This window comes from Manacus vitellinus, unplaced genomic scaffold (assembly GCF_001715985.3).
Source record: "Manacus vitellinus isolate BGI_N305 unplaced genomic scaffold, ASM171598v3 scaffold_5_pilon, whole genome shotgun sequence".
Taxonomy (NCBI): Eukaryota; Metazoa; Chordata; class Aves; order Passeriformes; family Pipridae; genus Manacus; species Manacus vitellinus.
In genome coordinates, this window is record NW_021940682.1 from 19,105,206 (window position 1) to 19,126,820 (window position 21,615).

At 43.7% G+C, this 21,615-nt stretch overlaps 1 protein-coding gene across 1 annotated transcript; it reads left to right on the forward strand.

Moving 5' to 3' along the window:
• The first annotated feature begins 7,993 nt into the window (after positions 1–7,993).
• On the forward strand, positions 7,994–13,816 carry HEBP1 (heme binding protein 1). Its single transcript, XM_008931494.3, is given in 5 exon segments — positions 7,994–8,047; positions 8,049–8,072; positions 8,221–8,359; positions 9,842–10,022; positions 11,265–13,816. Coding segments are annotated over 5 exon segments (570 nt in total). The 3' UTR covers positions 11,437–13,816.
• Positions 13,817–21,615: the final 7,799 nt, after the last annotated feature.

Below are 21,615 nucleotides of genomic sequence, written 5' to 3' on the forward strand. Positions count from 1 at the left end.
TTCCACCTAACAGAGGGAAGAGTGCTCATTTTCTGTGTGTCTGAGGTATGAGAATCTATTTCAAAGATGATTATAACCTGATGTTTACTGTGATAATAAAATCCAGCAGGCCCTCAGGAATGCAGGGAACAAAACTACAAGGAAACTGGTCTGTGAAGGGCCCTGCAAATAGAACATGTGGGTATTGTGATTCATTTGGGCACCTGATGTTTTAAAAAGTTTGAGCTCAAGTAGGCTGGATTTTCAGTATCAAATGTAGGTGGAATTTATTACCACCCTTCTTTTAACAAATACAGAAAGATCAAAGTATCTCAGCTGTGGGGTATTGAAACAAGTGGGAGGTGGAAAGAGTAAGGAATGGACAATCTCTTCAGGAAGTTTTAAAATTAGCTTGGAAGCCACAGTGCCTCCTTGATGTTAGCAGCATTTTCAAATATTTTGTAATTGGACACATTGGTGTCTGTTAAGTCCTTTCCCATCAGGGAAGATTAAAAAGGCATGTGCAGTGCATAGTCATTCAAAGAAAGAGAGGGAAAAAAAGGTGTAAAGGCTGGAGTATTTATCTGGAAAAGCTGAGAGGCAGAGGAGCTATGGTGTCAATGCAAATAGTTTGAAGAAGGTCCATGAGGACCTTTTCATTATGAGCCTTGGTGATATCGTCAGACCTTCTGAGAGATTTTCATTTTAACAGCTCTGAGTTGAGCCAAAGAAGAGGTGTGTGTATGTGTGAGATAGGAAGAAGGTAATTTTTTTCCCCTTAAATGCATACTTCAGTTAGAAGAATACTAAATACAAATTACATCCCAACAGGCGAAACATAATATTTTTTAAGTATCATGACATATGGCTATATTCATATTGCTGTTTTAAATAGTGGGAAAATAAATGGAGTTGCAATTAGAATACACTAGTGATCAAATGTAAGAAAGGGACAAAGTGAAAGGAATGATATAGTTACTGCTTTATCTGCTACAGCTCCTGGTAGGCTTTGACATGACTAAATTCTTCCCAGATTGTTAGACGAGGATTATATGATATTCAAAAAGTAATTTAATATCCTCATAGTTTGCAGAGAGGCCTTAGGCTTTTGTTGCATGTACCTAAACAGGGGAATAATTTGGATTTTCTGAATGTGCCTACTTCTCACATGAGCCGCTCTATCACTGTGACTACAGATGACTGAAATCATCACTAAAACACATGAACTTGGCAATGCATTTTTTTCTGTTTGCTATGTGCAATATGTGCATAATTGATATTTCCAGCCAGTTTCTACCAGAACAGCTGTTCATTACTTTTTTTTTAAAATATAAATACCAGATTCAACACTGGGGGACGACTTAATTAGGACAGAATAACAAATCAGCATGAATAAGCTGTGGAGAGACTGATTTGTCCTCTTACATTTAGAGATGGTACTTGTCCAGGAGGGCTTGTAGGTTAAGGTTTGACTTCCATTGGCTTGAGAATGATGGTAAACTTGAAAGAAAACAAGAAGCTTAGGTAAGTGCTCAGATCAGTTCATTTACCTCTCTTGCCTACTCTGTAACTTCGCTCAGGAGGAACTGCCCCCCGACACCAGGGCAAGGTGGAGATAGTACATGAGGGTGGGGTTGCCTTTGAGGCTCCATTACTGGGCAGCATCTAAGACGTTGCCACTGATTAATGGATCAGATCAAAAAGATAATTTTTTTTTATCCTGTCCACTATGAAATATTTGATTAATTGTTTCATTGTATTTTACCTTGTTTCCCCAAAAAGTGGGGATGTGGCTATTTTTATACCTCATACTGCCTCCTCCTGACATTGATAGAACAATTACAGCTATAAGGTGCTATCCTAACACGGCTACATATGAAGCAAAACTACCTTCACAGCTGCTGCCAGATGATGAAGCATCTCTGTAGCACTTGATTGCTTGAAAAGAAAGTAAGGTTTGTACTTGTGAAACAGAAAAGTCCCTGTGCTTCTGTAAAAGCTATACTGAGCAACTTGAACAACATTTTAAAGAATCAGAGAGATCCTTTAAACATCATCAGAGAGAAATTTGGTGTTGTGGTGGCAGATGGGAAGTGGTGAAAGAGAGGAAAGAAATAAATAAAGCAGTAAGCAAGACTTTTTGTTTCCACAGAGCAGAGGGAAGTCAAGATCCTGCAACAACCATCATGGTGACTCTTACCCTTTTCCTCCTCTTCATCCTTTTGCCCTGCAGTAAATCCCAGGAGGACTTTCTGGACCAGCATCAGAAATGGAACTACAGAGAAGGCGGTAGGATGGTGGTGGGTCAGCATGGGAGGCATTCAGTAACTCAGAGCTGCAGATTTGCCTACTTTGTCCTTGGAGTGAGATACACAGTGCTTATTCATGACTTCTCTTTTTTGATTCCTGGGTAGCTACTGAGACTTCTGGTGAAAAAAATGGTTTTAGAAATAATCAGCTGGGGTAACCAGTGAGAACAGAAAATTTGGGCACCTGGAGGCAGAGAATTATGCTTTTTAATTTAGATCCTCCATATGTTTAATATTTGGCATTTCATTGCAACTGAGTTGTGATGGGGAATGGAATCAAACTCAGAGCACTGGCTCATGTTTTCTTGTTCTGTCACATTTATTTCCTCTCTTCCATGGACATCCTGCTAACCTAGCTGACAAGGTCAACATAGAAGGTGTTAACAGCATTACTCAAACCCTTGAGAAATGGGGAAATGACATCTTCTGGCAAATGAAGCATACCCTGCTGAACAACCCAAATGCTCTACTGCCTGAGTTCTCCAGGTAATTGCCTTGATCCGGAGGTGGGATTCAGTTCTCTCCTGGGTGTTCTTCCTTGAGCAGGATTCATCTGCTTTAAGATGAATTTTCATATTGCTCAGCTGGGGGAAATGAAACCCACTGTCTTGGTATCTGTTGTGCTAGCTGGTCAGATTAGTAAACTGAATATTCTGCTGATTATTTATTGTGAAATGTTCTCAATTGCCATCACTGTATAACAAGAATTATCCTAAAGAAAATGTCATTGGCACCTCACTCCTGTGAGAACGGACTGGAAAAAATGGATTGTGCTACAAACCCACACATGGACTTGGCCACAAGGCAGGGAGAAGAAGCTAATTTGGCCTGTGATGTTTTTTTATTTCAGTCTCTAACACATAGATCTGAGAAGCCATTCACTAGTTCATGTAATCATATTTCCCCTTTGCATTGCAGGAAATATTAACTGTTGAGCACATTCACAAAATTTACTTCAATCTCATATTTCCGGAAACAGAGTGGGAAAGGCAACGAAAGAGAGAGAGGAGAGGGTAGTAGTGGGAATTACTAGAAACCTAATATAACTCAAATCAGAATTGTTCATAAAGCAAGTGGTCATCTTCCATAATTCATCTTTCTCTTTAGGAACAATAAAAAAAATCCATTTGCAGTTGCTACCCATTGAACCAGTTGAAAAGGCTAGAAGAATAAAAAAGGCACTAGTCAAAAGGTCACACAATATCTGTACAAATTAGGGTTTTAGGAGGATATAGTTCATAGATTATATGTTGCCTTTGACATCAAGTGGATTTCTCCCTGTTTGCATGTTGGCTGTTGATTCTAGCACAGAATTCATCACAGCTTTTACACTGACAGTGCTGAAATTCATTGATGCCTAAGATTAACAGGGATGATATTAAATCCTGTATTTGGAAAGTTCTAACTTTAGTCCAGGAAGATGTAATGAGACTACCCAGCCATTTTTCCTGCATTGGGTTTACAATTAAGAGTTTGCTGGCAAGGACACAGACTGGTTCATTGGAAATGTAGAAGACTAACAGTACTGCATGGGAATCGCTGGCCCAGACTCCATGTCTACTCCTAGTTAAATAATACTAATTAAAATCAGACGGTAGAAAGACCATGTTGCCCATGCTGATCCTGAAGCTCATGGTTTCCTGGGTTCAGATGTGGCACCTCAGATGAATTCCCAACACCCAAGGGGAAGGGAAGCTTTGGAAGCATCTTTTAATGGTTGTTTGCAGCTCTTTCATCATTAAGGGCCCTTACCTGTTAGGAAACACAAGGTCATGGTAAATTACATTGCATGCTCAGGAACACTCCCTAAACTGAGTTACTCTCCTGTATTACTCTATCTGTAGTCTCCGCCCTGTCTCTGCGGCTGTGGACAATCTCGTGAGGGAAGTCCAGTCGATAAGGAAAAGGCTGGAAGAACTGAATGAACGCCTCAATGTCATCAGCAAAACCATCCTTCCCCTTCGACTGAATGCTCTGCAGAGCCAAAGGCGTGGAAATACTCAGCTGCGGAGACTTCCGATCCATAGGAGAAGGTTGTACGTTCGCAGGAGACCTCAGAGCAGTTAATTAATTGTCTACCTGGAGAAAGGGCAAGTCTTTAATTTTTTCATCTGCTTAAGCCTTTCTCAGTGGGATGCTGCTGGAGAGAATAAAGCAAAGCACATGCAAGTCAGCTTCTCGAAGGAGACCAGAATTTCCGCATTTTGCTGCTGCCTTCCAAACCTAGGTCAGTAGGTGAGACTTGACCCTGTTCTTCAGCGATGGCTCTTTGTGTCCCAAGCAAAAAGAGCTGACAAGCTCAGTCCACTTGTGTGTGAATACCTCTAGGCTATACAGTCATTCTTTCTGCTTACCAGAGGAAGCTCTTTCTACAAAGATCAGGTGAATTTCTTTCTATCCTATTTTTAAAGCACTCCATCTGAAACAGCTGGGGAATTTGAACTTCAAAAGAGTTGAACAACTGATGAATGCAGAAAGATGGATTAGTACTTGGCACTTCCAGCTGGGCAGGGAGAAGGAGAGGAAGCTTTGTTTCAAAATATAACCTTAACCTGTTCTTCGTGTTCACATGTTCAGAGGGTGGGTAGGGTTGGATAACCTTGGTCTGTGCATCATCCTTCAAGACTGAAGATATGTTAATTGCTAGGGATCAAATTTGAACATCCGCCTTCTGCAAAAGTGGGGTTTTTTAGCTACCTGAGACTGTGCACTCAGAACCATGTTATTCAGCAGATATGTTCAGAATTTCCAGCACTTTGAAAGACATTGAATTGACTTCTGCCAAGACCCATGGAACCACAGGATTTTTTTTTCAAAACTATCTAGACATCGAATGGCATAGATAGGTGTCTAGAAGGATTTTCCAAAATAGCCTAAGAGATTGTTCAATCCCCAAAATCACAGATTTCAATTGGTGTCTAACTCACAGAGTATTTTCTCCACATGCAAGCACTGACCTCAAGACATTTCCCAACACCCTTTAGCACAATTAAGATCTGTAGAAAATTAACAACTACGCACCCCAAAGACTTTGGTCCCTTGGGGATTACCCAGAATACACTGACTTCAGCTTGTCCTTGCCTGTGGCTTCCTGACAATAAAGCTGGTGATATAAAAGAGTGCAGAAATCAAATTATGCACTGAACAGAGGATAGAGTGGGCTTGCCCTTCAGGTCTCTGAAGATAAATCCAATACAGAGATTTTCACACAACAGTCATATTGTGTACACGAAATCTGTTGAAACATAGACAGGAGAGGCAGGGAGGAAAAAAAAACTATTTTTTTTTAAGGTCTGGATGAAGCAATTTATGAGAACAGAAATAAAGAATGGATCATGTCTAAGTGATTGTGGGGGTGGCTGGCATGATAGTTTGTTTCGCAAACACTATCCAGTCATAAGCACTGAGGATGCAGACAAGCTATTTAAGGATTCCCAAAGCCTGAGTTAATGGAAGGAAATTCAGTGACATTACAATAACCTCCAGAGGGAAAGGGGAAAAAACTAGTTTCATATGAAATCTTTAGAATGAACCAGAAGAAATAACACAGTAAGAATTTTGGCTGCAACCTGGGAGTTAGTTGAGTGGGCAGATATGAGCAGTGTATGAGACAATCTGATAAATATTTCCCGGATGTAAATTCTCTGAGTTCAGGTTTTCAAAAAATAACAAAACTCTAACTTGGAAACTCTCTCCTTGGCTTTTGCTTGGCAATTTGAAACACAGTTTAGCTACAGAAGGGAAAAATCAAGACTGTGAAAAGGCAGATAAAAGGATACAATTGTGCCTTTGTTGAAGTTGTCATCATAATTTCTCAGGAAATGTACAGTATTTTGATCCCAGAATATATTTACATAAATTACAAGGAATAACAGGAGAGAAAGGCTCCTAACTTGTTATTCTGCACTTAGAGCTACTAGGCTGTGCTGTAGAATCAGCTGCATGCTTGCACACACTGCTGGTCCCTCCAAGGGATGCTTTGTTCAGGACTGTAGGGACTGCTGGTTATTTTGGCCTATCTGGAGGAAGAATACAACATAAATGTCAGCTTTCATGGTATATCTTAGACATGAGCATTCTATCAGGCAACCTGAATTAGTATAAAATTAATTGAGGACTACTTGAAACAGAAAGATGAGACTTCCCTCAGTCACAGATGGCTGGAGATGGGAGGCCAGACCAGACCACTGTATGCTTTTACTTTTTACCATTTTACCACCAGCTTCTGCCAGAAACAAAGGAGTCCATGTGTTCCTACCTATATGTGCAAGTTGGTACTCTTGGCAAAAACTTCTCAGCACAATGGAGAAACCATTTGCCTTAAGAGAAAAAATAAGTTGCAGTATGCAACGTATGTATACTACAATTCTGCAATTTCTTGCATAATGGTGAATAAACAAAAAAATATAAATGGTTAATAAATTACCAGGTCTGTGGCCTTGTCACCAGTGATAGCAGCCTGTCATTCACTCTGTGAAAGTCCATGCCAGGCTCTAGCCCAGCTCCCTGATCCGAACACGGCCTATTCAATCTGATGATCACAGCCAGCTTCTGTAACTTCTTTGCCTTTGCACGGTCCTCTCTCTTTAGATGGAAAAGCTTTAATGTCATATTTCTTTTACAGTTTTCTTTTTTGCTCTTTAAGAGTATAGGAAAGTTATGTGTCAGCCTACTTCTGCACCTCTCACCTTCCATTTGAGTAGGCAGGAGTCCAGCTGAGCAATGACCTCGAGGTGACTGTCTCATCTGCCTGGGGAAGTTGGTCTGATCCATGGGACTGATTCCTAGGGACTGGTATTTGATTTCTGCCTTTGCTAACCTCTTCTTGAAAGATCCTGTGCAAGACACTTTCTCTAGCTAGTACTTGTCCTTTGACATGGCTTACACAACAAAAAAACACTTGTGGTCATGAAGTGTCTAAGTCTTCTATGCATATAAATATATCCAGCTACATAAGTCATCTAAGCTCCCTGTTGTGTTCATTTACGTGTATTTCTGGGATGGGATTTGGACGGAATTTTAAGCAGAGGTGACTGGCTGGGTGGTCAGTCAAGGGAGACCAAGTATCATTAGGGGCTTCTAAGATCTACCCCTCTCCTAAACCTTACAACATCCAGAGACAGAGAGCACTGCCTCAAATTCACTGTCTTAAAAACCTAAAAACCGACTGTGTTCCCCTTTAGTTCTTTTTATTAAATTAAAAAAAAAAAAAAGTTATGATTTTGCAGTTGCAGGAGCACTGTGCCACTCTACGCGCTTCGCCAGTACTTCCTCTCCCCTCTATCTCTCTCCTCCAGACGAGTACCATCTGCTCCCGCACTTCGTTACTCCTCACACTTCTCGGCGCCCTCCATCACCTCCCCCTCGGGGCCCGCCTCCCGCTGCCCCAAGCCCCCGCGGTCCCCGCTCCCCGCGCGGTCCCGTCCCGCGGTGCCCGCTCCCCGCGGTGCCCGCTTCCCCCTGCGGTGCCGCGCTCCCGCGCGGTGCCCGCTCCCCGCGGTGCCCGCTCCCCCGCCCGGTCCCGGCCGTTCCGGCCCCAGCCCCCGCGGCGCAGGCGCCCCGGGGCGCGCCCCGGGCCGATGGCACGCGCTCTCAGGCGGCGGGGCGGCCCCGGGCCCTCCCACCGCGGCCGAGCGGGGCCGACCGAGCCGAGCGGGGGCAGAGCCGAGCCGAGCGGCATCCCGGAGCGAGCGGGCGTGGGCACCATGCTGGGTCATGGTGAAGAACTCCTGCTGAGCACGGTGGAGGCATTGCCCCTGCCGGGTGCTGAGCAAGGGCGAGAAGGTCTGTGGCGGGGCGGGCGGCCGGCGCTGTTCCCTGCGGGGGTTCTGCGCCAGCGGGGACTGATGAGGCGCTGTGAGGGGAAGAGAGTATCACCTCCGGGCAGCGCATTCTTCCTGGCAGCGTCTCCATCCCCCACCTCCTTCCCCAGGAGCAGGTCAGCTACGAGGAGAGAGCGTGCGAGGGCGGGCGGTTTGCGGCGGTGGAGTTGGTGGGGAAGCCGTTCGACGAAGCCTCGAAGGAAGGGGCAGTCAAGCTCCTCAAGTACGTCGGAGGGAGCAACGACAAGGGTGAGAGATGCTGCCTGCCCCAGGGGGCTTGGCGGATGTTTGTGGTTGAGGCTTGGTGAAGGCAGCATGGATGGAGGCGATGGCACCGCGGGTCCGCCTGGCTTGTGGCTCCCGGCACTGGGAGTCTGTGATGGGCATGGCTCATCACTGGGAGAAGTAAACTCGCCAGTTTAAATCGTGCCCAACCAACTGATGCTGAGTCCACTTATAACCCATCTCTGTTTCAGAGTAAAATGTCAAAAATTATTTGTTTAAGCAGGAATGAGTTACCTTGCAGCTGGTACAACATGAGGACAGGCAGACATGTATCTATCACAGCTCCCTGGGTGAGCAGTAGCTGATGAAATCCAGGGTATCTGGGACACGGGTTCTGTGATGTGCCTTGTAGGCAGTGAAATAACCGCTCTTGACATTTTATCTAGCAGTTTTTATTCATGAAAGGGTACTGAAGCTTCCTTTTTAATGGTATTTCATAATGTTTTATAACAGTGCTTCCAGGTGATTGCTTCTAATTCTCATTTTACTAAAGTAAGTGCATTTTAACCATTTATAGCAGGAGACGACTACAGAGTAGTTCTGAGGCGTATACATGTGCTCACACACCTTTCTCCAGCATCTAGTAGAGGTACTGGTATAGTCTCTGTGGGAGTAGGAGCTGGATGCAGTGGGAAATGGCATTTACAGCAGTGTGTTTTGGAAAGGTGATGATCCCCGTTGCTGTAGCAGAAAAGGTGCCTTCTATAACATGGGACACAAACACAGCTATGGTATCAAAGGAAAATAAATGAGAAAGATGGGTTGATCTCAGTTGTTTTTGTGGCTGCCTGATCCTGAGGTTTGGAGGTTCCTTACTGCTGCAAGAAGAGTGAAGAAAAATGGTCTTCAGTACCATGTGATGGCTCTTGGTGCTAATGAGCGGGGAAAAAGCATGCTGTTCCTGGAGTGTGGACAGCATGGTCAGTTCTGTTTAAAACCATAACAGCACTATGTTTTGGGGTACTGGAACTTGTTGGATGTCTGGAAGGATTTGGAAGGGTTTAAGAGAAAGCTTCTGTCACCCAGTGTTGGCTATGGGTTCATGACTAAGTGCAGATGGTATCAATTTAAATGCTGATTTAGATTTTTATGTGCCAGTGGCCTGCCCCAGAACTATAGACCCTGTTGTGTTAGAAGTGATTTGTCAATAGAACAGAGTGTCTCCAAGAACCACAAAACCAGCACCATTAATAAAAAGTGCTCCAGAGATCACCTGGGGGCCTTGTCTCCCACGGCCCTTGTGTGGAGAGAGAGCTTGGCCCAAGCAGAAGCCTGATATGATTGTTCTGCCTGCATGCCCCAGAGGGGCCCACTCCTGACTGAATATACAAGAAATTCAGTATGAGGAGTTTTCCTAAACTAAAATTAGCTTTTGTGAATCTCCTGTTAATTTTGTGAGTTCCTGAGAACCTTGACTTCTTCAGCAGTGTCTGTGGTCTCTTTCAGGGGTTGGTATGGGCATGACTGCTCCTGTCTCCATCACTGCTTTTCCTGCTGAAGATGGCTCCTTTCAGCAGAAAGTGAAAGTGTCTCTGCGAATCCCGAGCCAGTTTCAAGACAACCCTCCTCATCCTACTGATGAAAGCATTAAGATTGAAGAGAGACAGGGGATGACCATTTATTCCACGTAAGAAATGCATCCTGGGATTTCCAGTCCTAAGCGCTGAGGTCTTTTTAGCATGCTCTGAAGTGCAGTGTTTGTTTTACCAGTGACTTGCTGGACAAAGGTGCATGTGGTAGAGATGGACGGGTATGTCTACACTGAAGACAGGTGTTTTATTTAATTTCTTACCTTTAGTCATGTTGCACTGATTTGGAATATGGACTTTTTTCCACTGGTTTAAACTAGTGTGGAGGTTAGCCCTGAAAGATACTGAGTCATTTCTGTTATACAAAAACTATTATTTTCCCCACTTACTGGGATCCAAATGGTTCATAGTCATCAAGAACATCCTTTGATGTGGTTCATGTCAAACTACAGGTGTCAGCTAAAGTCTCATTTAGATGGACTCACACTAGAGTTCACCATGGAAACAAGCAACCATTTCATTGCTTCAAATCACCTTTGGATGTCTTTGGCTCTTGACTGGCAGCCTGAATGAAAACTAGCATAACATTAGCACTAAGATCTTCACCTTGTCTTTAACCATTTGAAAGTTCCTCTGCTTCCTTTCTTGAACTATTTTGGCTGACTCTGAACTTGCCTGCAATTGCTGCTTGGCCTTTGCTCTGGGCGTGGGCCAATTCTGCCATATCAGGCTGTTTTGTCTCAAAGCTTGGCCCTGAAGCAAGGTGGTGAGATGCAGGCTGATGTGAAAACAGTTCCTCTTGGTGGGAGTTCGACATAAACCAGACTCATTCCAGCCCACTCCTTTTAAATAGCATCATGTGCTATAATTGCCAATGTCTCCCCTTTTTCTTGGGCTAGCTAGAGTTTGGCTTTCCTTTATGATCAGGCTTCCAGCAGATGATTGTTAACACCACAGTGAATATGGTTGTTGATAGCGTTGGTGTTAGGACTGTGGGCTGAGCTGACGGACATAACCTTGTGTCCTAGAAAGTTGTTCCTCTGATACGGTGTTGATTCAAAGGGCAGGGCCATTCTGCTGAGTGATACACATGGGGATGTTTGGGGGGATCCATTTGGGGTCTGCCAATGGATGATTGCACCCTGGCTGTGTAACCGTTGAGACGTCATCTATCACAGATGAAGTTGAAGTGTGCTGGTTCACAATGAACAGTGCATGCATGAGTACATATTGGCAGGACCTGGACCAAAATGCGTGTCTAAATATACCCTGGCTATATATTGTTCTCTCTCTCTCCCTTTCTGTGCTTTGCCAGGACTGCTCAACACCTCTCTTTACAGGCAGTTTGGTGGCTATGCCAAAGAGGCGGATTACGTGAACTATGCTGCCAAGCTGAAGGCTGCTCTGGGGAGTGAAGCTGCATACCGCAAGGATTTCTACTTGTGCAATGGTTATGACCCCCCTATGAAGCCTTATGGACGACGCAATGAGGTCTGGTTTGTGAAAGAGTGAACATCTGGCTCCCCGTGCTGCTGCCTTGCACTGATAACCACCCCACCCTATGTCCCTGTTCTCTTTAAAATAAACTAATAATTCAGCAGAGGCGAAAAACTATCATTGCCTTTCTCCACACCTATGCCGTAGTCTTTTATTGACCAGCCATTTTAGAAGAACACTTGCTGACCCTCCTGATGGTCCTGCTCCTTCATTCCAGACCAGGTCCTCAGCTACACAGACTCTCTTGATCTCTCTGTGGCTTGCATTATCTCCTTTGTGCTCCCATAGTTCAATGCTGAGAAAGCCAAAAGTACTTAATTAGCAAGACTGGTGCCTGACAGGAGTCACGTCCAAGTGTTGGCAGACTATTAGTCTCACCTGAGACGGGCAGGGGAACATGATGAAAGTGCACACAGTCATACAGTGAGTTTTTTATCTCCTTGACTTTTCTGCAGCTGTAAAATGCTGCTTTTATCTTTGCCATTCCACAAGCAGTCTAAAGGGACACAGGCATTGCTGCCAGCACAGCACAGTGAAAATAAACATCTTTTAATTCAGAGTGTGCAGGAGATCAACGCTTCTGTCGTCTGACTGAGAAATGTCATTTAGAGAAAGATCCAGGTTTCTGTTTGCAGCTGTTCTTCTGTTTGAGGTGAGACATTTTGGGGCGTGCTATGTCTTGATCTCAGCTAGCAGCTGGACAATGTGACCTGGAGACCCCAAGATCATTTCCTCACCTTCCTGTTGCTTTTGTGTAACATTTCTTTAAAACCAGCCTATACAAGGGCCAAAGCTAAAATGTGTCTGGTAATCTAATTGAATTAGAAAAATACAGGCTGGGAAGAAAGCAGATGCTTATCATTTGTGATCTGAGGGTGCATTTGAAGAATGGTGAACATATAGTGAAACTACTGTGGGTGCCAATCTTTAAAAAAACTTCTCTTAAATGGTGTCTGTTTTTGAAAGGCTACTGAGAGCAGCTGTTTTCTTTAGAGGAGAAGGAGAACATGACTGTTCTTGAAAACTGGGACTTATATCAAATGATGAATAACAGCCTTTTGGAAACTTCAAATACAATACCAAGTGTGGGTCTTGTTTCAAGAAGACCAACAATATTGAACTGTTAGGCATCAAACCAGCATTTTAGCTGTGGGCTCTGCCAGAGACACAGCAGAATGCCCTCAGTGGGAATGCACTCACACACCATGCTGCTGTGGGTGCCTGTATAATTCATTACCTCTACTAAAAGAGGTGTGGTCCTCTGATGATTAAGTGCCCGAAAGCTCAGGTGCCTTCCAAAGGCCATTTTCCCCTGGAGCTGAAAGAGACATTTGTCAGGTGGCATCTTGGCTTTTGGCTGATCAAGCTGTTTGCTTACAGAGAACTAATCTCAGGAGTGAAAGGAGAAAACTTGAGTTTCTGATGTGCTTTCCTTTTCTCTCTTGCTGAGCCATAAAAGAGCTTTGCTGCGGACCTCATGAGAGTGTTTCAGTCACTTGAGGGGACTGTGCAAGAGCAGCTAGTTCATGATGGGTAAAAAGAGCAGATATCACTTAATTAAAAACAAACAACAAGGGAAAAGCTACTGGCTGCAGTTAGTGATTGCAATGCAGAGGAGGGAGAATCAAAAGATAAATCAAGACAGACAAAGGATTAGCTTTCAAAGGAATTTTTTAAGCAGCAAATGCCCCTTTAAGCCCATTCCTAAATCCAAAGGGACCTATTCATGTCCTGTATTATTTTTACCTGTATGGGTAAGGAATGGAAGAGCACAGTGCCGTCTGATTTATGTGTTCTCAGGTTCATTTTGGACTTTGTGTTTAGACTGTGGATACAGTCCTTTCTGGCTACCAGTGGTGAATGTCCTGCAATTATCAAAACCTTGACATTTCTCAAAATTTATCCTGTGAAATCTCAGATGTTAGGAAGGCCAGTTATAAACCTTGAAGAGAACTGCGCATCTCAGCAGCATGGTGGGTTTTTCCATAACATGCATACACTCTAAACAGAGAGCGAGAGCTTCTGAACAAACTATAAGAGTAATCACATCTGTAGGCTTTGCCTACAGCAGCCCTGCTACTGGCCTTTTGCATGTGGCAGGCAGGATAGAGTTTCATAAACAGTGTTAAATTATATCAAAGCCTTAAGCAAACTGAATTGCCTTTTCTGTATGCAAAGATGCTTGTGTTTTGTCTGCATTTTCTGGAGTTTTGAAATAAATATAATATTGTGATTTACAACTTCTGTGTTGATCGTTGACTTTGTGAGCTCAGTGGGAATTGTTGATTTGCTGGACTGTAGGTTGCCAGTTTATTCTTCTTTTTCAGGTACTAATCATGTCACAGCATCTATAAATAGTCATAATGCTTTTTCCAATAAATTGCTATTTTAGGTATCCTGGTGTGGCCCTGCATTATTTGACTGCAAGATGGGAGTTGATGAAATAATCTCTTTCATTTTTTCCTCTGAGAGGCTTTGAGTGATGCATTTGTGTTAATGTAGAAACTAGGGGCCTGCTCACCTGAGGAAAATGGTGTGTGTCTGTGGCTGCGGTTCACAGACAGTGAACACGAGTGTTCAAGCAAATACTCATGACTGCTTTTCAACATGATCTACAATCCAGAAATGTTACACATTTTGTGCCATTGAGGCCTGTGTAGGTCAGTGCCCTGCTGCCAGTGATGGACAGTAGTGGACACCTGAGACAGATTACAGAATCAGTGCAACTGTGGGCTGATACCTCCTCTAAATATTTCTATCTTTAGTACAATGTGGCCGAGGGATTTTTGTTATTGTGCTTAATGGACCCAGGTAGACTTTATTCCCTGCATTTGTCCAGTTGCTTTCTAGACTTACAGTTACTATCCATGGCATCCTTTTGTCCTATGGGAAGGAATTCCTTACATATGGAAGGATAGAAATACACTTTGGCTGATGGTTTCCAGCAGGTTGCTCCTTAGGCAGCTGCATCGGCCATCTTTTTGATACACCTCTGCCACTGCAAGTGCATGTTTGTTTGGACAGCCAGACTCACTGTTGACATTGGAGGATTTCCAGAAACCTCTTTGTGCTGAGGCCAGAAGCCAGAGGTGTGTTCTGGATTTTGACCTGAAGCCAGCGTGGCCACAGGCACTGTGTTACACACAATTGACTCCTGAACTGATGTTAAATTAAAAAAAAAAAGTTTTTCTCTGTTCCCTCCTATATTTGTTTTCCAAGAGATAATAGTACCGCAGATTGCCTAGAGGCCTCCTTATTTCTTTTCTGTGCCTGTCCAGTGCCCTTTTCTGCCTCAAGCAAATGCTGAAATGGAGAGATTTTGGTACTTTTCTGTTGTTTGACAGGGCAGCGTGACATTACCTGTCGTGTGTGGATTTAAAAAAACAGTGCTGGGGAAACTGGAAGGTGGATGTTTGTTCTTGCTAAGGTACCTCGGCACTGCTGGAGGATGCCTTGCTGAGTTGTTGGGATGCGGTGGGTTTGTGTGTCACAGACCACATTGCTGTCTGTGGCCCCATTCCCATTGCCTCACTTGTCAGTGCAGTGGAGCAGCTCCACAGCTGCCTGTGCTGCCTGCTGGGCTGGACAGGCTCAGCAGGGTAATGGCTTTGGGAATTATCTCTGCGTTCCAGAGACAGGAGTGCCCTTGATGCTTATTAGCAGATGGACAGATCCCTCGCCATGCTATGCAAAGCAGCAGTATGACAGCAATACAACTGGCCATGGGAAGGGCTACATTTAAACAGAGTCAAATTCAAAAGCATAATCTTGATGGAAATTATACATGTGCCATGTAGATTTAGCTGTGCTGGACATGCTGTCTTCCTAAGCTACTCTACTCGTTAGTAAGGAATTTTCCTGCTGGCATTAATGGTGGCAAACCATATCTATGTAAATATATGTATGTGTGTTATGTGTATAAATATGTGTATATGTAGTGTGTATCTAGACCAGCTACTTTGATCTATTGGTTGGCTTCTGCAGTCACTGAATAACTTGCTAGTGCAAACACAGCCACAGGGTGAACATTTGGAGACCAAAATTTTAAGTTTGCTAGAATGAGAGCTTTGTTAGCTTCAGAAAGAAATACTTTCTTTTGTAGATATATGCCTAAATGCATCTAACACTGCATTAAGAAGATGACAGCCTTTATAAAAGAGCTAATTGGTTAAGTTGTCCATATAAATCTGACCAGACTTATAATACTCCGGTCACTTTGAAGGGATGGGTGATTTATGGTGAATGAGGAAGTAACATCATTATTTCCCCACTTTCATCAATCCCCATGGCAAAGACTGTGTGAGCAGCTATTGTGCTTGTGGTAGCAAATTTTCAGCTTTGCAATGCTGCCCGGAGGCGATGGGTCAGAGGAAGAAGATAGTGGTTCCTTAGCTCACATGGTCCCTCCCTATTGTAATTACAAAAATACCTCTTTTACAATAGCGCTCTGAGCAACAACTCTTTCTTCCGTGGCAGCATTTCAGCCACACTGAGCTAAAAAAGAAATGCATCTCTTTTAACAGGACCATAAGTAGCTTTGGATGTATAACGCCTCTATAAAACTGCTTGGCAACATGATTTATTTGAGCAAGATCAGTGGTAAAAGGACTTCTCTGACAGTAATGGATGAAACACTTCCAGTGTAGCTACTCTGTCTCTGCTTGGTGCCTATGCCAACAGCAGGCTGGTTTTGTCAGCTCATTCATAATATCTGCTTTGCTCTCAGCGGAATCCGTTGCACAAGACAGATTTCAATAATGGCAAATGCTTTTTTTCTAGTCCTTTGTGGGAGCTGCTGCAGCAGATGGGTCAGTGCAAATACTGCTTGATTCCTGAGGATCTGTCTGCTAAATTCCACATCCAGACCCTATGCCTAGGTGAGAGTTGGGTGCACGTTTTTAGAGTGACTGTGAGGTCTGATTGATCAGCAGTTCAAGGTCCCAGGCAAGTCTCAGACATATCTTTTGTGCAATCCCTGTGAGAAAACTGGGTTGAGGAGCCTGAATCTAATGTGCAGATTTTTAAAAGTACCAGTGGAAGTAAAATATCCCAGAAACCACATCCTGAAAGATACCATGTGCTGCAGCACTTTGACCTGCATTGCGACTTGAGTGACAGTCTGGCACTGGGTGTGCAGTGTGACACTGGCAGTGTGATAGGACACTGGGACTCCTAGTGCTGGGATAGCAGAGCCCATGCCTGTGCTATGTGGGTGGCTGCATCACCCACCCCACCCGTGTCTGGACTGGGAAGCTAGGTGGATTTGGGTTTAAGAGATGTGTGTGTTGGGGATGTGTCTTCTTCAGCACATACTTTTCATGTCCCAAAAGAAAATAGAGAAGGATTGCCATGGCAAATATTCTCCCTTGTTTTCCAGTTTTGTTCATTTTTTTTTATATCCCCAATGTCTAATTTAAGATCTTTCCTAATTGGAGTCCAAAAAAGCAATTGAAATGTCTTCTACCATTAAACAAAAAGTTCAGACACCTTCCCACACAACTGTAGAAGTACAAGATCAACATAATTGAATGTTGCTGTAAGATAAGAGGAGAGGATCTGAAATTTGAAATGCATCATGCTCAGACAAATGAAACAAATGAAACCTTTTACCCAAAGCAAAACACTGAAATAAAAAGTAGAGTTCAGCATGACAGTTTTGGGCACTTCCCTGCTGGTGGATGTTTCTTCTTGTTTAATCACTGATTGCAGAGTTTCTCAATACTCTTTATGACTCAGCTTTGCAAAGGAACATCTTTCCAAATCAACATGTGCTGGCTCACTGAAGTATGGGTGCCTTCCAACTCAGAATATTCTGTGATAAAAGCAATTCCTACCTGCCCATGGGAAGCAGTGAATGAATTCCTTGTTTTGCTTTGCTTGCATGCATGGCTTTTGCCTTACCTATTAAACTGTCTCTATCTCAACCCACAAGTTTTCTCACTTCTACTCTTCTGATTCTCTTCCCCATCCCATCAGGGTGGATGGAAGAGTGAGTAGCTGTGTGGTGCTTCATTGCTGGCTGGGGTTAAACCCTGGCACACCTGCACACCAACACCTATGCATGGGAAACCAACGCTGAAGGAAAAAAAATCCTGTGGAGGTGTAGGAAGGAGAATGTTGATGTCTTGATTGTGCTGTCTCAGGGGAGAGTGGTGTGAGGGTGGGTTGGTTGAACATAATGTCTTGGGTACCCCATGACTGACACTCTGGCCCTTCACCTTGGCAGAGGTTGGCAGGGGAGACAGAAAAATCCCTTTCAATAGGGCTTATGCCCTGATGGCTGCAGCAAAGTTAAAGACAGAAAAGGAACCAGAGATGCTTCCCAGCTTCTCCAGCCCTGCTTTAGAAAGACTCTGTCTCCTCCCTACAGCAGGCCCCAGGGAACAAAGATCTCCCTGGAAATCCCCTACATGACTCTCCTCCTGATGTGTTGCCATCTGCTTTGCACAAGCCTCTGGGATACGCCTTTGTGGAAAGCAAGGCTCTTCCTCTGAGCACATCTTTGGCGCTGCTTCCCAGGAGGGGTGAAATCCTGAGCTGTAAAGAGCAGTTGAGACTGCTCTGAGCACCCCTCCCTGTCACGAGGCAGGGAGTGAAACAGAAATGACAATTTTATGAGAGACAGCGTCTTGGGAACCTTGTCTAAAACACCCTCCAGTATGAATCAACCTGCCCAGTCGATTTCAAAACTGTGAAAGCAGTCCTGTAGGTTTTGGAGTGCTTGCTTGATCCAAATGGGGAAACAGGGTCTGGAGCAAATAGAGAAGTCAAAAATGGGTACAGTTTCAAGCACACAGGGTGCCCAAGGGTGGTTTTGTTCCTCCCAGGTGTATTTGTTGTTTTGGCTGTGTGTTGACCCCTATGTAGCTTCATGCCTCACCTCTTCCATCTCACTGGGCATGGCAGTGGCACTGCTCACCTGTGGGGCCAGCAGTGCCTTGTTCCCCACTTTGCTTCTCAGATGCATGCTCCAGGCATAGTTGGTATCAGCTTTTAAATGGCTGCACAGGACTTCTCTCTGAACCCAGGAATAAAGGTCAGATCTTGAGCCAGGGGAGTTGTTTGGCTGGAGACAGCTCTCCACAGAGCTGGTTTGTTAACAGGCAACAAGAGTTCATTTATTTTTCATTGCAATGATGCTATTTCTGAATAAGAGAAAAAAATAAAGTTTTTTTCTTAGCATATGATTTAATTTTTGGCCTTTAAAAATTTGTTTATTTTGAATGAAAGCCCAGAATGCACAGAATGTAGCAAAAATTGCAGATACAGACAGGGATTTTTGTTTCACCTTTCAAGTTACTCCCACTCCTGATGCTAAGGCAGTAGCATTTGAAAAGGCTCTGGATGTTTTCCCTTTCCTTGGAATGAAACATGTGAAAGTAATAATCCTGAAGCAATGCTGGCAGCAGCTGCTTCCAGATAACTCTGTTGAAAGCACCAAGATACAAGCAGGCACACCGGGAGATGAGGAAACTGTCCTGAGAACTGTCACCTGGACAGAGTGTTTCTCAGTGACTTCAGTTCCTGCTCCTGGGAGATGCAGCAAGGGTATGAATAGGAGCTCCCCAAACAGTTCTGATGTGAAGGTAAGCACAGTTGTTTTCTAAAATGTTTGATCCCATAATCCACAAATCCATTTATCATAAATAGCCATCCAATGGCCCTCTGTTGTGACAAACTGTTCTGGAACAAATCCAGCTCCAGAACTATGAGAAGCTAAAAATGGTGTCTATTCCCATGGCTATAGACAGAGAGATGCTACTCAGCAACAAATGCCTTAAAAATAGCCCCTTATTCAGTGTTTGGGACTTGTCATTTCCCAGTGGTAAAAATGGATTCATTTTGGCACAAAATATGCATAATATGTATCCACAACTTTATAAATAGCGTTTATGAAATTATGTATATAATTTTATCTTAAATTGCTGCTGAGCAAAAAGACCAAACAATCTACAAGAAATTAACACAAAAGTTTTCTTTCTTAGATAATTGTAAGACTTCTGCCTGAGAAATGAAGATATCAAAAGAGACTTTCCTGTCCTCTCCTCTCCTTCTTTTCTCTCTTTAAGACAGCTTTAGGGAAAAAAAGTTGAAATTACTGCCATAATGGCAAACCTGATATCTATAAGCAAAGAAGAAGCCTGGGCCAAAGTTGTCACCCCACGCAAATTAATTCCATGGCTTCAGCTATTCTATAGGAGAGACATTTATAAATGCAGACCTTTATATCACTTGAGGTCCCAGCTTTTGCAGGTGGAGTCGCAACTGTGATAGAAATTAAGTTGTTGAGATTGGTGGTCTGAGCCAGAATTGGGGTCAATAACTAGAACATAACTTGAATTGACTCCTAAAGGAGTGTTTGGGGACCATGCTCTTTGGCTTCCTCTCTTGTTATTCTGCTTCCTTTCATCTCACTTGCCCTTGTAGTACTGACGCAGGGCCAAAGCATTGGTACTGGTGGGTGGAGAAGATAAGGTCTCATTGGAGGTTCCTGGGTATCTTTCCTTTCCCACTTATTGGCTCTGCTGAAATGGAGCAGGTACAAATATGAAGGCTTTGCTGCTGCCCTGCTCCAGGCTTTCCTGTCTGCTCTCTACCCTGTGGAGCCTAGCTGCAGGCTGAGGGTCCTTTTTGTCTCAGGTACAGTCTGTAGTGCCCAAAGCCCTGAAAACGGGTAGGAGAAGGAGTGGGAAAAAAATATTGCAGCATTGGAGCAATAATGTAGCAAAACAAAATGTGAAGCCTTATAGGAGTGGACAACAATTTTGGTAAAGAACAGAACTAGTTTCATTCACTCACATCTGCGTGTCTATACTCAGAAACAGCTGGATCCAAGTGGTAGTTTACTCTGGGTCAGATTGCCACAGCCATCACTGATAGTCCAGAGTGGGGACTGCCCACCAGAGGAGTGACCCATGGCCTGCCAGGAGGAGCAGGGTGGAGAGCTGGACATGTGTGCTGGAGGATGCCATCCCTATACGACATCATGCCTTGGAGCTGTGTTTGTGAGGTCTCAAGATATACTGTATGAGCAGACTTGGTTGTCCTGTCCTAATCAGACGGGATGAGATAGATTAAAAGTGGGGTTGGGCAACTGAGAGAGGAGAAGAAAATGGGCTTCCCAGAACAATGCAATGGTGCAGGACAGCAACTTCACTGAAATTCTGAGATCCTTCAAATTGTAACACTTTTCCTTAGAAATCAGCATTTAAAAAATCTTTTTAATGAAATATGTAGTTTTTAAATTTGAAAATAAGTCTTAGAATAGTACATTTTTTAAAAGGATGGGTTTTTTTCATTTTTTTCCTCATATGATTTCAGAAAGTCAGTAATATTTTCTGGGGAAAATGACATCCTTCTTCATTTTACCGAAATTATCAAACGGTTTCTAAGGCAATTTACCAATAGCATTAGGGTTCACTTTTCTACCTCTTGAGGGGTCAGAGAGGTCTTGGTCAGAGAAATTAAGGGATAGACAAAAATGTCAGAACTGTGCTTTGATATTTTCCCAACTCTTGCTAAAGCAAAAAATATTACCTGTTAATGTGATAAAAAGGAGTGTGGTTAGCAGGAGATTTATGCCCTCCTGGAGACATGGTGTGATAGCTCTCCTCCAAGTTCTCTCATGCTATTTCCATGGCAACTCCATATAATGATAACTCCCACAGATTTTCTCCTTTTATCTGTTATTTTGGTCCCAGATAGCAATGGAGTTACGGCATACATTTCTTTCACACCATTTGATGCCCATCGACAACCAAAGTAAATAATGTTCTCATTCTTTAGGCCTTTAGAAAGCACAGTTAGTTCACAGCGCTTTCAGGAATTCACCTGCAGAGCTGGACAGAGCAGAGACAGGGGAATCAGTGCTACAGATGTTCAGAGGAAGCTGCAAAGTATGAATACTCACTGTCAGCACAATGTGACAGGATTACATCCCACTCCTGCTTTTCTCCTCCCTTTGGCCAGGATAACAGCTGGAGGCTAAGTAGGAGGCCATGGTATAATGGGAGGTTTGGGTGCAGGGAGCTGCATCTCAGCTGTCCTTCCCATGGAGACAGAAGGTCATTCTGCCTGACTGGGACATGCTCCCATTCCCCCTGCTGTCAGTTCATGATTGCAGATCTGGTCCAGCTCATGAGACAAGGATTGGGAGCTTGTCCCAGGCATAGCTGCAGCCAGGGAAACCCTTGA